This window comes from Manihot esculenta, chromosome 10 (genome assembly GCF_001659605.2).
Source record: "Manihot esculenta cultivar AM560-2 chromosome 10, M.esculenta_v8, whole genome shotgun sequence".
Lineage (NCBI taxonomy): Eukaryota > Viridiplantae > Streptophyta > Magnoliopsida > Malpighiales > Euphorbiaceae > Manihot > Manihot esculenta.
This window is the reverse complement of record NC_035170.2, coordinates 1,808,276-1,821,918: the sequence shown is the minus strand read 5'-3', so window position 1 is coordinate 1,821,918 and position 13,643 is coordinate 1,808,276. Positions and strand designations below refer to the sequence as shown.

Genomic DNA, 13,643 nt, shown 5'->3' with positions numbered 1-13,643 from the left:
TTGAAAGGGAAGGAAATGAGTTTTGAAGAGAAAAGGTCAAGGAGGGAAAAACAGAGGTTCGGCCGCCGAAGGTATGTTCGGCCGCCGAAGGTGGTAGAGTTTGTGCCCCCGAAAGCTAGGTTCGGCCGCCGAAGTTGGCTGAGGTGCGGGTGCAAGTTTGGCTGCCGATGTAACGACCCGAAAATCCGGACCGCTACCGGCGCTAGGATCCAGATCGGCATAAGGCCGCCGGGACCCGTAGCAAGCCTACTATGCATCCTGTACAGTCGGTATAATCCCAAACATGAATAAACATAAGCATAAACTTTAAAACATAAAACTGTAAACTTTTTCTTTAACCCGTTTGACCTGTGTATGCACTATGACTGAACTCATAGAACCCCTAGGGTCAGCATACCCTATGTCAAACTCGGTCCATCACATGAAACAACATAAAATAAAACTCATGTACAAAGGGATTATCCAACTTGGGCCAAGCACAATACTATAACTCTGAACATATAACATAGTGTCATATTACAACATAACTCTTTTACATCCTTACACAACTTTACGTTACATCATGTCCACTGCTATTCTATTACATAACATGACCATAGCCATATCCTGACAGCTTCCTGAACTACCTCTGGCCCTGCAAACCTGGGGTTAGGGGAGAGGGGTGAGCTATAAAGCCCAGTGAGCAGAAACCAAACAAGAAAACAGTTCATTTTAAAGTGTGCTATCATGGAATGCATCACATCACAAACATATCACATCAAGGATGAATTTGTCACCCCTAGCCCTCTATGTATCGTAATACGTCCAACTATACCAGGGGCGATGAGGCCACACCTAGTATTCGCTTACTTAACTCATATCATAACATGTCCAACTACACTAGGGGCGATTAGGCCTCACCTAGTGTTCGCTTTCATAGCATAGTACCAGGGGCGACCTGGTCTTTCTATCTCATATCATACCATGGCATATCATATCATTTCATATCGTACTGAGGGCTAAAGGATCATTCAAGATTCATCCACATCAACAACATATATTATGCAATGCATCATATTCGTGAATACTAGTGCAATACAACCTATTACATATCATGGCATTTTATGATGCATGAACATGCTTAACATTTGATTTATTTTAAAACATAAGGTTTAGTTCCACTCTCCTCTGACTAGCTCTGGGCCGACTCTGAAACGGCTAATACTGATGGCCTCCTCGGTCCCTCGGGTCCGATCCTACACAGGTGGACTCGAATGAGGTGCCAAACATACTCTAAACAACTCATAAACAACTCCCCAAAAACCCCTAAAGCATCACTTAAACATGCATAGAAAACACTCATGAAACGGCTGGACAGGGCACTTTCGGCGGCACCTTCGGCGGCCGAAGGTCCCTTCCAGAGACGAAAGTCAGGCAGGTTCGGCGGCACCTTCGGCGGCCGAACTCTCTCTCCAGAGACGAAAGTCAGGCACTTTCGGCGGCCGAACATTACCTTCGGCGGCCGAAAGTCTGCTTTCAAGCCAAAACTCAACTTTCGGGGGTAAGGTTAGGCGGCCAATCCATGTGTCCTCAGGCAGGTTCGGCGGCCGAAACCACCTTCGGCGGCCGAACCTGAGTTCATTCAGAACTCAGCCTTTGTGCATTTCAAGCCTCCCAAACCTTCCATACACCCCAAAACAAGCATCCAACTTCTCAAACACATGCATACATCCTTAACCATGCACAAAGGAGCTCAAACAAGCTTAAACTCCCAAAAACAACATCACATGAACATACATTATCATACATTGGGCATAAAACCCACATAAACCCTAACATGCATATCTACCCATACTCAACCATCAAAACCTCTTAAAGCTCACTTAAAACTTCATGAAACGTAAAGAAAAGCATAGATCCACACTTACCTCTTGAAGATCGAGGGTTTGTGCGAGCTCTAACTTGGAGATGGGAGGAAACTACTCCTTGGGCCTCCAAGTTCCCAAAACTTGATCTAAGCTTGAAAACTCTTCAAAACAACCATGGAACTCATAAAAATATGAAGGAGATGAAGAGAAAACATGAAAATGACCAAAGGAGGACATGAACACACCTGAGCTCGAGAATGGGGAGAAAACTCGCCCATTTTCGGTCTGAGGGGCTTTTATAAGTGGCCAGCCAAACCTCCTTCGGCGGCCTAACGTGCATGCAAAACACGAACTTGAGGTTCGGCGGCCGAACCTGGTTTGTTCAAACATAGCTTTCGAAGGCCAAAAGCGCTCCCAAAACCAACTCATGTTCGGCGGCCGAACTTCACTTTCGGCGGCCGAACCTGGCAAAAACCTCCTTGGTCTTTTCTTTTCAAAACTCAAATCTTTTTCATTTAAAAACCATGAAATCAGTAAAAACATTTTAGAAACCACATTTTACCCCTCTAGAAGACTCTGGCATCATCAAAATTCCATATTCCAACGGAGATTCCACCGGAAAGTAGGGATTCCGATGCCGGAATCTAGCCGGGTATTACAGCCGAAGATGGTTGACCAAGCCACCTATAAAAAGCCCCTTAGGTCGGTTCAAGAGGTAAGTTTGCTTCCTCTTCCCACCCAAGGTGAGCTCATGTCCTCCTTGAGATGATTTCATGGTTTTTGCAAGTTCTTGCATGGTTTTTAATGAGTTTTATCCTTGTTTTGAAGAGTTGTGAGCTTTGAGCAAGGTTTTGGAGTTTGAAGCTCTTGAAGCTCGGTTTCTCCATGTTTTGATGTTAGGATAACACCAACTCTAGGTCTTGAAGAGGTAAGTGTTGATCCTTATGTTTTATGGTGTTTTAAGCAAGGTTTATGGAGGGATAAAGGGTAGGTTTGCATGGTTTGCATGAGTTGTGCATGAAGGGGTTTATGCATCCTTTATGCCTTTGTTTGCTATATGTGGTTATGTGATGTTGTGTGTGGGAGTTTAAGGTTGTTTTAAGCTCCTATATGTGTGTGTAAGGGTTTGTGCATGGTTTTAAGAGGTTATATGCATGTATAGCGGGTTAGGAAGGTTTAGGGAGGCTTGTTGGTGCATGGATCTGGGTTCTGGAGGAACTCAGGTTCGGCCGCCGAAAGGAGTTTCGGCCGCCGAACCCTTGAGGAGGTGGGATAGGCCGCCTAAACTCGCCCCCGAAGGTTTGGACTTTCGGCTCTGGAGTGGAGATTCGGCCGCCGAACCTGCCGCCGAACATGCCTGACTTTCGTCTCTGGAGAGGACTTTCGGCCGCCGAAAGTGCCGCCGAAGGTGCCCTGGTTTGCCTTCCTTTGCATGTTTTTCCATGCATGTCTATGGTGTTTTAGGGGGTTTTTGGGGAGATGTTTTAGAGTTATGTTAGAGTTGTTTGGCACCTCATGTGAGTCCACCTGTGTAGGATCAGATCTGAGGCGAGGTGTTTAGCTCCAGTGTGAGAGTTGGCCCAGAGGTAGCCACAGCTTGGCTTCAGGTGAGTAGTTAGTGCATGTTTTAAAGCTAATCGTTAAGATAGTGACAGTATGAGCATGAGACACGCATCATGGATGCCATATGATACTAGGTTGTACTGCATTAGAGATCACGACTCTGCTGCATTGCATTGTTCTTGTTGAGGGGTTGGACCAAGGCGATCTCAGTAGCCCGCTACCTGTTATGTCTAGATAAGACCTTTGGGAGCTCCGCAGTTAGGAGCCGGGCTCTAGTACATGTAGTGACCTGGGAGTCCATAGGGGCCGGGCACCGACAGAGGGAGTTCTGGGATCATGTCTAATCCGAGATGTGATATGTTTGTGCTATGCCACATGCCATGAAAGCATGTAATGAATGAACTGTTTTATGGTTTCTACTCACTGGACTCTAGTAGCTCACCCCATTCCCTTAACCCCAGTTTTGCAGGGCCAGAGTTCAGCAGAGTGAGCTATGGGAGAGCAGCGTTTACGCATGGGTTGCCGTGTTTGGCTGTAATAGCATAGCTAGGTTGTGATAGGTTGTGATAGAGTGGCATGTGGCATGTATATGTATAAAAGAAGCTTGATGTATATGTTTATGCAAGACGATGTAAAGATTAAAGGATGATATGTTATGTTATGTTTGTTTGTCTAGTATAGTAGTGGACATGGTGTATGGACATGATGTTTTAGCATGATGTATATCCAGGTTATGCATGGAAAGAGCAGGTGGTAAAGAGAGAGAGTATAAGGAGATAATGTCTAGAGTTGTGCTTTGCCCAGTGTATGCTGAATCCCTAGTGTATGCATGTATCCTGTTTTACGTTTCTTGATGAGAAATGTGTCAAACTAGGCTGAACGTATACTGTGTTTATAAAACTCCAGTGATCAGGGAAGAAAGGGTATAAAACCCCTTGACCCATCTGAGAGGGAAGAAAGGGTATAAAACCCCTTGACCCATAACGGAAAGTCAGACTAACCTGTGATATGCTGACCCTGAGAGAGTGGGTTCTATGTTTTGACATAGTGCATAAAGGTTGAGTGTGGTAGTAGGTCACTTGTGTAGGCCTTGACGGCTGTGGTTTTAAGGTTAAGCCTGGTGGTTTTACAGAAAATGTTTTAACAGCTAGTGTTCTAGTTGGATCATGTCTGGGATTGATCAGGTACACAGAGTTCAGTTTAGGCTTGCTACGAGTCCCAGCGGCCTTAAGCCGATCTGGATCCTAGCGCCGAGCAGTTTGGAGCCGTTACAGAGGGGTATCGGTTTCCGGGCTGTTACACTAAGGGTGACTTGTCCTGAAGCGTCCAGGTCTCATTTCTCTTAGTTTCGGCACCATGGTCGTCCAGACCTTCTTTTCTACGGGTAAGACCACATATTTGATTTATCATACCCTTGTCACGTGGCCTAATCTTATAGTAATAACTAACTATCTACTTTGAGCGAGTCTCATATAACATCAGAGGTTCCCCACTAGTGTTTGATTCTTTAGATTTAAAAGGAATAGTTGTATTCATAATCTGGGTCATGTGACTTGTTTATCTGGGCATTTTTCAGCCTTGACAAGCTTTTTGGCCTTTTTTAGTCTTGATGAGTTTTCAGGTATTTTTCTAACTCTTGCGAACTTCTTGGCCTTTTTCCAACCTTGTCTAGTTTACGAGCTCGGGCATTCTCCAACCTTGGCGTGCTTCCTGGCTTTCTCTAGCCCTGATGAGCTTTTGGGCATCAAATGCCTTTGTGAGCTTTTGTGCATTAAATGTCTTAGAAACTTCTCATGAAGCAGGACTAACATTTGATAAGTCGGCCTGGCGTGTATCCGTCTTAAGACCTGACATCAAATGCCTTAGGAATTTCTCGGGACTAACACCCGGTCTTCCAGCATGGTGTATACCCGCCTTGAAGCCTGACATCAACTGCTTTAGAAACTTTTCGTGAAGCGGGACTAACACCTGGTAGGTTAGCCTGGTGTGTACCCTCCTTGAGACCTAGCATTAAATACCTTAGGAATTTCTTAGGACTAACACCCGGTTTTCTGACTTAGCGTATACCCGCCTTGTGGCCTGATATCGAATGTCTTATTGTGGGGGACCCATACCCAAATGGCCTTGCAGCCTTTTATGAATTTATTTATGTGAACCAATGCCCGGATTATAGCTTGGCATGAGATGCCTTATTATGCGAGACTCATACCTAGATGGCCATGTGGCCATTTTTCTTCTTTTTCTTTTTGAATGTGTTTCCATGGACCAACGCCCGGATTATGACCTAGCGAATGCCTTAGGCCTTTTTTTTTTCTTGTCTCCATACTTTTATCTATCCAATGATTTTGATTTTCCTATCAAAAAAGGAGTTTGAAGAATGCAACTAGTTTTATAAAATTACCATAAATCACAAATATTTTTGTAAAGATAAAATAAAAAACTTGATCGTCTGACTTGATCATTTTTAAGACTCAAAGTTTGACTCAAGAATTGGACATCTGTGATATTCTCCTTATTGTCACTCCTATTAACGCTCAGTTCTCCTGCAAATACATGAGTAACCCCCACAGTTTTACTGTCAGAGATGGTTTCGGGAATTGTTATCTTGCGCTCGGGTCTCCTATCTCTTTTATTCTTTTTTATGAACTTTCAAAGTGTGCCTTTACTTATTAATCTCTCAATCTCATCTTTCATGTGCCGGCACTCCTCTGTTGTATATCTGTAGTCTTCATAAAAATGGTAGTACCTGGTCCTATCTCGTTTTTCGGCTTTCTTAGATTTGAGTTTGAGAGGCCACCTGATCTCCTTGTCATTTTTTCCTAATCCACATTAAAATATGTGTTCTTGAGTCATTCAATGAGTGTAATTCTTATACTTACTTTAATTGTCCCTCATTCGAGAGACTGGGTAACTTTTGTGTTCTCCCTTGTATTCTTGCTTTTCTGGCTTTTGGTCTTGTTTGTGGCTCGTTCTTTTGTCCTCTTCCTGTCCTCCATGGCACCTTGGAGCAACCCGTACTAGCTTCCAATTGATGTCATTTGAAGCATCGTTTGATTACTCCTCTTCTTCGAACTTGTCATTCCCTTTGGTTCGCGCCTGAATTGCCCCTGTTCGAGGCCTTGAGGTATCACTGGGGACTTCTTCCCTTCCCCTGGGAGCTACGAGTAATGCCTCTTCTCGAGCTTTGTGTTGCTTGAAAATAACCTGTAATCTTCTGACGTACTGAAGTATTTGCTCAATGTTCAGATCGTTGGGGTCCGCTTTGCTGACCATAGGGGTATGTCTTGCCCACTGCCCGGAGTGGAAGAAATAATAGCATTCTCATCGGTAGCAACCTTAACAGCAACTCAGAAATTATCAGTCATTTCTAAAGATAAAAGAGAGGTTTATTTTTAAGAAGAAAAGGATAAGAGACCGATTTTAATCCAAATGAACAGAGAGAATTCAATCAATCTCCCGACAGCGAAACCAAATAATGTTGATGAAAATAAACTAATGATGTGGCCAAAATGGAGCTACGCTGTGGCTAGCTAGACATGTAAGAAAGAGAACATGAGGTGGTAGGTGCTCACGGCAGCAATTCTAACGCTCAAGTTAATAAGTTAAAGATAAGGGCGAGTATAATCTTTAGAATTCAAGAGTTATAGTGTGAGAGAATAGCGTACCTTTGCCTCTGTAATCCTTCTCCTTTTATACCGTAAGACGATGGACATAAATACAACATTTTTTGATAATCTAGCGATGATGTTGCTGGTTGCCAAATAAGGATATCATTAGCGGATAGGTCAGTGATCCCATAATTATAGGCATAATGGGAATACGCTGGACTATAACGGTTAACAGTAACTTTCTTATGAAGCCTCACTCTGAAGTTAAGAGGGCGAGTCTTGTCCGACCTAAGGCCAACTTGTCCTAAATTGCCCGAGTCTCATTTCTCTTGATCCTAGACACCATTGGCGTTCATGCCTTTCTTTCTATGGATGAGATTGCATATTTAGTTTATCGTATCCTTGTCACTTGACCCAGTCTTATAGTGATACTTAACAGTCTATTTTAATATTTTGGTACATATTTTATTTAATAGATTTACTAATAATTTTGATAATATATGTTATTATAAACTATTTTTGTTACCATTTATACATATTTTAATTAAACACACATAATTATTTAAAAATTTAAATAGTTACTAATTTCAGAACTTATAAACACAAAGTAATAAGCTTATTTTTAGTGTTTTTATTAATTACTGATCCGATTGCCCTCCCTGCCCTCTGGAAGGTCTCTTTAATTTTTGTTGTAGTTTAGTGGTGATTTTGGTACCTCATGATTTGGCTTGCCTCTCCATAGATCGGATGGCCATTTTTCGTTTTTCTTTTGGGGTTTTGGTCTATAGATCTATATGTTTATTGGCAGAAAACTTCTTTCAATATTCTATAGCAAGAGATTTTTCTGGTGTAGGTTTAGAGCTTTTGTTTGGTAGAAGGTCCTATGAATGCGGTTGATGGCAGCATTTCGAAGAAGTCATCGGCCATCCGTTCTGGTGTACGTTTTTAGAGTTTAGCAACCTTTCCTCTGGATTGTACGGGTCGGACTTTGATCATATGGGCATTTCTGGATTGAGTTTGGTTTATATGATTTCTCAACTTTGTAACGTGTGCCTATACCTTTGTTTAACCGAATTTGTCCATAAGTGTGAATTATACTCTAATACTCCTTAAGCTATTTAGCTTTACTCATACAAATTTGCCTCCTTGATATAGAGATCTTTTACCTCACGACAAGAAATGCTTAACAAATACACATATATATACAAATGACACAAACAAAAACATATTACTAAGTTCACTCTTATCAAATAACTGGAAAAATGAAGGAATAACATAACAAAAGCCCCATAAACGGCAGGATTTGCGCTAATTACACTTCAAAAAGCCAGGGCGTCTGCGTCTACTTATCTACAATTTTTTAGTGACAAAAGCAAAAGCAAAATTCAAATTGATGACTGCATCAAATGTCCCCTTCTTTCGGAGTTTTATTATCATCATAACATGACCCATCCAAACCACTAGGTCCATCTTCCAACACAGTATCACAACTGCCCAGTACCTTTGCATCACCATGTCTTACAAAGCCCAAGCCAATGCCAATAGTCTCTATGCTAGCATCCACATCACTGGATCCAGTGTACAGTCCCCGGCTTCCAGTCACATGAATGCCATGTTTCTCATCGGTACTGGCCAACATCGCAGGCAAGACATCCATCAACTGAGGGTTACCTTGGGTTGAACTACTAATGAGTAGCCGCAGAGTCTCTCTCGCGCCCTTCTCTACCATGGAATCAGTTTCAGGAATCAATGGGCTTACGAGCTTTGGATGCAATGGTGGGATGGTGCTTGACATAGCAGGACCAGCACTCACCAGGTAGCCTTGACCTGAAGAGCAAACATCAATTACTGGAATATGAACAATTGGATCGCACATTAACGGGGTAAAGGTTGGGATCTGCTGAGAACCAGGTATTGGCAATCGAATCAAAGGGTCTGGCAGCAAAGCAGGAAAATCCATTGAGGGAACATCAGCCAGACTCAGAGATGGTGTTGGAGTTAACAGACTAGAGGACCTGGCGGCTGACAACAATGAAGAAAGTGGCGGAAGTAATGGGGATTCAATTGAAGAGGTAGCAAGCTGTGGAGATACGGAAGGATACTGCATAGTTGGACCCTGTGGGCACCAACAATAGTAGGGAGAGACAAGAGGTGGACTTGTGAAAGTTGCATGGGAGGCTGAAATTGGAGATGGGGAGATGGACAACTTCCCTAGGGATTCAAGAAAACTTGATGCTGACATAGGATAACTCTTACTCACAGGCTGTTCTTCATTTTCAGACTGATTAGAGGTAGTAGCATCATTGTCATGTGGCAATGCAATCATCAGGTTCTCAACTACTGAGAGATGGCTATCCCCACGTCGCTTCAACTTTTCTCTGGCAGCCGCACCTTTTAAAGAAGAAAAACTTCGAGGTGGACCGTCTTTGAAAGAGCTTGATCTTGGACTGAGGCTTCCCTGATAAGATGAATTTGCTTTCAAAGTCTGGCTGCCAACATGTCGAGAGCGCAGGGGCTTGGATGATATGGAAGATGTTGCATCAGAGAGGTCATGGTTGGTGCCTGACGAAGAGCCAGGGATGCATACTACACTTTCTCGAGTTCCTAAAAGATAGGAGCGGAGGTGAACTGCAAAGCAATCAAGTCGTGACTTGCTAATTCCAGTTAATTCTGCTATGGATGGCCTGCTCTTGAGTATATCTTTCATCTATGATTTAGAAGAAAACACAACCATAATCAGAGATAAACAACAAACAATTCCATCAATAATTTCCAAAAAAAGGGGGGAGGGGGGAAAGGAAACGTTCTTCTGCCCGGTTATTAAGATCTTAATAAAAAAAGGGGGAAAATGATACCTTTAGAAAAAAAAATGTAATGATTATACAATGATATTTTGCCATTTTCTTCTAAACAAATAATGTAAATGATATTTCAATTATTATGAAGTATCAAATAAACAGTAGAAGTTACAACCCCAAATTTCTCGGGCACCAGTAAGTGTTATGAACATGCATGATTGATCTTCAAACATACCTTGGCAACCAATTCAATACCCAAGAGTTTCGACTTCTCTGAGCACCAGAAGTAATAATCTCTACCATCTGCTATCTTTATATGCAAAGATCGTCCAGAACTGTCTGCCAGGATCTCCTCAACTGTGACAGCAGGACTCTGTGATTTATTGCTTAGGGTGAATAGTCTTTCTGTATTACCATCATCTCCAATGAATGAGAAACGCAAATCAGATGTTGGCAACATTGTAAGATTTAAATTTCCCCTGAAACATGTGGGAAAAGCATAAATTACTTAGAAACATTGAATAGCAAGAACTGAATGACAGAGCAAGAAGCATAGCAAAAACTGAACCAAAAAGTAATAGTAACATTTTTTATATGCACTATCCTACTGTTGAAAGATTTACGTTATGAAACCTATGAGAATAACTATTACATCGTTATCCAAAACCAAGAGCAAACCTGAGATTTTTAATATTATAAACAGAAAAAACAATTCAAATAAATTAATAAATAAATATCAGAGCCTATATATATAGCACATAAAAGATGCCTCTGGGCATGTTACAATTAAATACTGTATGGATTTAGCCATATGGTTTCATCTATTTAATGCTTAGCCAGATAGAGAAGATTTACCAACCCAAATATTCCAGTTTTCTACATAAATTGAGAGCAGGAAATACTACAGCACAAACATTCCTCTATTTGAACTGCCAACCAAGGGAACACACAACTTGATGATGGCACACAGAATCTAGAGCTAGACATACTCCTAATGCCTATCCAGAGCAGATCTTTTCAATTACTCCAAGTTGTCAACTAAAAGCATGTCTAAATAACCAGTCATAACAAAATATTAGATAAGTAAAACTAACTGTATAAAGAATAAACTTGAGATAAGTATTAAGCTGTCTAAAAAATGGTCTTGGCTTCATCCTATTCCATCGTTAACTATGTTTGGTAAAAGAAAAGGTTCTAGCTTAGAAGTTCACATTAATAAACATATTACAAAAAAAAATACATGGATAAAAGCCCCAAACAAATACACAAATTCAATACCACATAACAAGGACACTTAAGAAGGAAAACATGCATTGAGAAAATATAATGGAAAGATATGAACAAGAGTACAGCTGAAAAAATAAAGAACATAGATTACAACACGAGATTATCCTTTCAGATACAAAGAAAGACCCTTTACACCCAGCTCCTACTTAAGTTAAAAAGTGACCCTATCAATTCAAAAAGCAGCAGCAATTTACATAATCATATAATGTAGGAGATGAAACTACCTTTACTTCCTCATAATTCAGAGATCATAATAGAATACGCCCACTTTACCTACAAGTCAAAAGATATTTTTACTTGGAAGCATGAACATTATCACCATTAATAAACTAAAATATTGAATCCTGCAATCTCTACGATTCATACACAATGACAGTATATACGCTTTCCACCAGTAGCGTTTACAAGTGTTGACTATGGGAAGGTCACATCAATTCATAGGAAATCTATCTAAATAAACTAACAATGAGAGGTAACAAAACCATTTCCGTTCATGACCAAGAAAAAACCAGTTGATCAATCTTCAAACTGTCTCCTGGGCCCTGGCACGATGATGCACCCCCAGCCATGAAAAGAGGATGCAGAAGCAGCGATTAAAAGGAACAACTATATTTAATACATCAACAACAATTTCATATTATTTGAATCTTTACATTAAATCCCAAATGAGTTCAAAGAACGAGTACTCAAGAGTGCAGAAATTGACCTCAAATAAGATGATAACATACAAGTAGTGACACACACAACCAATAATACACAAACACATCTGATCTTAAAAAGAAATAAAGAGAACCACTACATCTGATACAAATATCTTCAAACTTACTGATACATTAACATTGGTGATATACTGCAAAACATCAAAACATCACTAACGTCATGTATAATCTAAATCAGCTCCTGCACAGAATATTGGAGTTGCAACTGTTGGAAATATTATTCCAATCAGCATCACATAATCGGAGTGACTTACATTTTACACCAAAGAAGGAAAAGATTGAGCATAAGTTGCCTAACACGTTTGGACCAGGGGTGGATGTACTACCACAAATAGGAAGTCAACTACCCCACTTATTTTTAATTATTCTACATATATGTGTCTAAATTAACCTCATATATTGAATTACCGAACCCTCTTTTTTGATGAGGGATTTGTTTCTGTAAATGAGAAGTCAATTGATCCAGTTTATACTGAAAAAAATCTTTTTATATGCTCTCTATAAGTATGATTCTTGCTGGTTTCAGAAACATTTTTTTTTGGATCCACCACCATATAGGATTATATAGTTATGCAAGTCTGATCAAATATAAAAACCAAGCATCAAAATGTAATCAAACAAGTTAAAGAATTGAGATGATACAATCATTAAAGAAGTGATGAAAGTAACCCAGAGTTAAAGTGATGCAAAATGATTAAAGTTGTTGACTATAACTTTCTTTTAGGGCCAAATCCCATCCCCATACTTTTATTTATGCACGTTCGAATCCAATTAACAAAATTACATAAATGCAAGTAAACAAGTCAACATGTCAGCAAACAGGCATAGCCATCCAAATAAACCTCAATTACCTTGTGGCAGTAGGACAAAGTAGGGTCCCCCGTTTGTTAATCTTGCCAACACGAATTGAGACCAGAGGTATGCAGAAACATCTAGCAAGCATGCCAACTTCTGATGGCTCGAAATGCTGATCATAGAAGCACAAAAAAAAAAAAAAATACAAGATAAAACCTATCAGCAAAATATAACTGCATCACATCATGCCAAAATAAATACTAAAAAATAAAATAAAAAATTTACCCCTACAGAAATAGCAAAACTCTCAAGTCAACATCTAGAAGAAATTTAATTTATAAAACCCGAAAAGAGCTTCTAGTTTCAGAAGCTTAAGCTTCTAGTTTCAGAAGCTTAAGCTTCTAATTTCAGAAGATTTGTAAACTTAAATACATACCTGACTCAAATGAGCCAAAAGGTGATCTTCAGCCATCCCACTAGAAGCATTCAGCTTCAACAACGGCTTTAACCTCTCATCGGCTCTACAAGCCCCCATGACCTGCATATCCAAAGCCTGTAACCACTGCAAAACCCTATCCTCCCGATCGCTCCGTTGAAGCAGCAGATCTCCATCACTATCTTCCACTAGAATATTCGCCAAGCGCTCTGTTAACCCAATCTCGCTCCTTCCATGCGAAACGGCACCAGATCCAACCGTGGAGGTATCAGCACCTCTAGAAACGGATGAACAATCCTGGAAATTGTCGCCGCTGGATTGCTCCGGTCGGTCGTCCCCCAATTCTTGATTTCTAGAGTTCTCCATGGCAAAAATCTCTCAATAACTCAACAAACGATATTATTAAAATTACCCTAAAATTTGAAATTCTCGTGAAAAGAATGAAAACAGAAATGTTCGAATCTCAATTTCAAAGAAACGAACAACAATTAATCTGAATCGGAGAGAAATTGGGCAAAGAAAAATAAAAGAGAATAAAGAGAAAATATCCGATACAGAGAAATAGCTGGTGGTAGTGTTTAAAAATGGAA

General features: G+C 40.5%; 1 protein-coding gene across 1 annotated transcript; it reads right to left on the bottom strand.

Moving 5' to 3' along the window:
• Positions 1–8,244: 8,244 nt before the first annotated feature.
• On the bottom strand, positions 8,245–13,643 carry LOC110624400. Its single transcript, XM_021769517.2, has 4 exons — positions 13,054–13,643; positions 12,674–12,789; positions 10,052–10,295; positions 8,245–9,725 (listed from the first exon to the last, which is right to left on the bottom strand). Exons 1-4 carry the CDS (start codon positions 13,417–13,419, stop codon positions 8,421–8,423), a joined length of 2,031 nt encoding a protein of 676 aa, XP_021625209.1. The 5' UTR covers positions 13,420–13,643; the 3' UTR covers positions 8,245–8,420.